Raw genomic sequence first — 4,013 nt, 5'->3', positions numbered from 1 at the left:
ACATTTTCCATTTAAGTACTATTTCATTTTCATTAAAATTGCTTGAAAACGTAGTGAAAAATTTGTTGTCAGCAAATATTCTTATAAAAAAACCTACTTTCTCGATAGATTCGCAGTTATTAGCTGCATCTTTCCTCACTATTTTTAGTTAGTTTTTTCTTTTTAAATAATATTTATAAAATTAAAATTTTATTAAGCAATTATGCTGTATCTAATAACATAACTCTCAATGCTTTCAGTGACTTTCACAGTTCTTAATTAGATTTAATTTTAAAAATTCAATTCAATAGTACACAAAATATATTTACAGCTGACTTTAGTTGTCAACATTCAACTCGCACAGTTTGGCTAAATAAGTGTAGTGCAAAAAATTTCTCAGAAAATTTGATTTAGCCAAATTAAGTCTTGGATGCGAAAAATCAGAATATGTTTATTAATATTACAGTGAAATTTCAGTTCGACTTTATTAAAGCTAATTGACTGTATTAGTATAAACAAATAGCAGTATCGCATTATTGACTGAGGTAAATCTTATAATCATCCAATCATGTTACGAATACAAAATTTTAATTAAAATTCCTAAATATTCACGCTCTAAGACATTTTATATGGTATTTTCATTAATCAAACATAACAAATGATTTCGTTAAAATGTTCGATTCTCAGGCAAAGAGTTGATCATAGATTTGATCAACTCGAGTTAAAAAGGTCACATGCATTTCGTTGTAAAGCGCTTTGTAACAATTAATCTATTCAATAGATTTTCATAGGAGAAAATTATTCAAAATTTTGTATAAAAATTTTGAGGTGTTGGTCAAAATAAAATTATGTGAAAATTTCATTGCAACAGCAAGCAATTTTTGTGTGGTAGTGTTTTTTTTTTTTTTCTTTTAATTGAATGCATATGAGTTCTTTGACGACCGATTTATACCTGACCACCTACCTTTGCTGCTATTTACTCGATTATAACTACGCTGCCTACACAAACCCTGTTCTACTCCACGCTGATTTAGTCTATTATTCCAAAAATTTATCTATGGTTTACCACTTTCCTCCAGCTACTGCTACTGCTGTCGGATGTCGATAAGAAAAATTGAGTTACTCATTGTCTTCTTATAAGTACACTAAATGATATCCTTTAAATTCGATTAAACGCAATATGTCAGCATAACATCTGTTAATATGAGCATCAGTTCCATAAAGAGGCATATAGCATCAGTTCCATACAGTCACAGGCATATACAGTCAAACTTTCATAACTCGAAATAACATTTTGCAAAGAAAAAGTTCGATTTATGAAGACTACGAGTTAAAGAATTTTTTTATTTTAAAAAAAAACTAGTATTACATTTATTTGCAATCAAAGAAAGCACAGAATTTATAGTGAAGTAAAATATTCAGAAATTAGGGTTTCGGTTTCTAAGTTTTTTTTCTTATTTTTATTAAAAAGAGTTTCCACTTTATTCATACTCTTAGAGTGATCATCAGTTGTAGTATCATTCGTTTGCAAATAAAAATTCAGAATTTTGATTGAATCTTCTACTTCATTCTTGGAAGGCTGAAGACTGAATGAACAATTTCATCAACCGAACCCTCATCATCACCTTCCGTTGCGCTTAGAATCGGATCCACTAATTCTAAGCTTTAATACTCTATAATATCGTCATATGTACGAAAGCTTGTTGCACAAATTTCATTGTCAAGCTCAATATAATATAATGGTTAAAAGTAGCATTGGAAGTAATTTTATTTACTTTACTTTTACATCATTTCACGATCTTCATCAATGTTATTCAAGAAAATTAAAGGAATGTCGTCCTGTTCATCCCATATAGAAAATTGACCAAATCCAGCTTTTTTAAAGGAGTGCTTTACCATTTGTCTACCGTTTGCCAGGGACAAAAGTAAAAATTAACACCAAAATGGATGCATACTTAAAACAAAAGTTGGATTTATAGAATACATTTTCTCATATTCCTATTGGCACGTGACAATATTTTTATTTGAGTTCTGGAGAAATTCGAGTTATTGAAATTGGAGTTAAAAAAGCAGAATTGTATGTAATTTGCTCTCTAAAACTCTGTTGCACTCTTTTTACTTCGAGTTATAGAAGTTCGAGTTATAGAAGTTCGAGTTATGGAAATTTGACTGTATTTTTCTTTTAGTTCATCTTGAATCACAGAACACAGAAGTTATAGTGAAGTGAAATATTCAGAAATTGAAATCATAATTCAGAAATTTCAATTCGATTACAGAACTTTTCCATCATCGAGTTTTTAATCATCTGTCGTCATATATCCTCACCAATATTAGGAAATATTAACACCATATATTACCTATATGCAATATCCTCTCAAAATTTGGATGACTTAGAAAAACGAAACAAATATATATTTAAAACCAAATAATCCTTCAATCATGAACTTTAAATAGCCTTTCAAATCATCGCACTACAGGGACATTAAATTTTGTTACTAAAAACAGAATAGTTTTGAAGATACTGGTTTTAAATCGTCTACGAAACAAAGCAACCATTTCTTAAAAAACAAAGCAATCTTCCATTATAATTTTATTTTAATAAAATTTTTTTTCTATCAAATTCATTGTATATAGTTTTTATTATATCATTTATAAGAAACATTTGGATATCGTAGCTAGTGAGAAGACGAAATTTTAAAATCTTAAGTGGTGTTCGGATGATATCCGTAAATCGATTTTTTACCAAATTTATTGTTTTAGAATGCGTCGTTGTAAGTTCAATAAGTCGAGAATATCTTCAGAGACTTTTTCAGAAATAAAGTATTCTCATTTTAGCTAAAACTTCGAAGGTTTCGACTGAGGTCGGTGGAGAAGTCATAGATGGTTGTTCTAATGGTGTGAGTTCCATGCGAATTAATGCTGGCGCAGTTTTTGAGCGTGGTGATGGTGATTCTAGTCATCAGGGACGTATAAGTATTAGCTCTAAGGAACAACTAGGCGTAAATGTGCAACATGAAGTTCAAGAAGTTGTAAGTGTTAAAGATGATGAGCAAGGACGTATAAATGTTAAAGCTGATAAGCAAGTAGGTGTAAGTGCTGAACATGTAGATCAAGAAGGTGTAAGTGTTGAAGATGATGAGCAAGGACATATGATTGTTGAAAATGAGGATTTAGTACGTGTAAGTAAACTGTTAATCGTGTTGGTAAAAATGATTTTAATAAATTAAATTGGTATATTATTTTCAGCCGTCACGTGAACATATTAATGAAGCACGTCTTAAAAAACGTAGGGTCCTTCAGTCTGGTTCATCAAAACCCACTTTGTGCTGGATACATACATTAATTTCTATTATCCTCATCATTATACTATACTTGACATAGAAACTTACACTTTTGAGAAAGGATTTTTGAACATAAAAATTAATTGAAATAAAGCGGAAAGTTCACCTGTTTTTTATTATCATAAATATATGAATGTAATACTTAGAAGTTATACTATAGGTACAAATTTGTTATAAAATCGTAACAAATATGTTTTGTTTTTTTTTTGAGATAATATAATACATATAATTTAATAATATTAATGGTTATATACTATCTCACAAGAGTATTCACATGACATACAACTAAGGTAATACTCTTTATGAATTATCTAAAGTTGGGCCTTTAATGGTTGAGCTTGTAATGGCACTAAAGAAATGCATACAAAAAAAAAATCAACCAGTAGTATAAAAGGGAAATCCTGATATTTAGAGAATTATAGAACATTAAGTAATGTAGATAAGAATACAAGAGCAAGGATCAGAAATACTATCAGTTGCTTTACATAATTATATCAATTCTGGGTATTATATTTCTATATCATCCAATTTAAGGTATTCATTTTTCAATAAATACCAATACGTCTTATTTCTATTGAGATTTATCAAATTTAAACAAAATAAAGTATGTTGAGCTTTTAATTTATTATTAATTTACTATACTAATTTCTGCTAAATTTTAGGATAGAAAAACAGATCAGTTTATTTCATAGT

The 4,013-nt window shown here is 28.9% G+C and overlaps 1 protein-coding gene across 2 annotated transcripts; it reads left to right on the top strand.

The window, feature by feature from the left end:
- The first annotated feature begins 2,609 nt into the window (after positions 1-2,609).
- Positions 2,610-3,511, top strand: LOC119661924. Of its 2 annotated transcripts, none has more exons than XM_038071441.1 (3): positions 2,610-2,747; positions 2,815-3,158; positions 3,226-3,511. In XM_038071441.1, the coding sequence occupies exons 1-3, from the start codon at positions 2,741-2,743 to the stop codon at positions 3,358-3,360; spliced, it is 486 nt and encodes a 161-aa protein (XP_037927369.1). In that variant the 5' UTR covers positions 2,610-2,740; the 3' UTR covers positions 3,361-3,511. The 2 variants fall into 2 exon arrangements, with proteins under 2 accessions (XP_037927369.1, XP_037927368.1); XM_038071440.1 differs by having other exon boundaries at positions 2,610-2,750.
- The last annotated feature ends 502 nt before the right edge of the window (positions 3,512-4,013 follow it).

Source organism: Teleopsis dalmanni, chromosome X (genome assembly GCF_002237135.1).
Source record: "Teleopsis dalmanni isolate 2A chromosome X, ASM223713v2, whole genome shotgun sequence".
Taxonomy (NCBI): Eukaryota; Metazoa; Arthropoda; class Insecta; order Diptera; family Diopsidae; genus Teleopsis; species Teleopsis dalmanni.
This window is presented reverse-complemented; position numbering and strand designations above follow the sequence as displayed.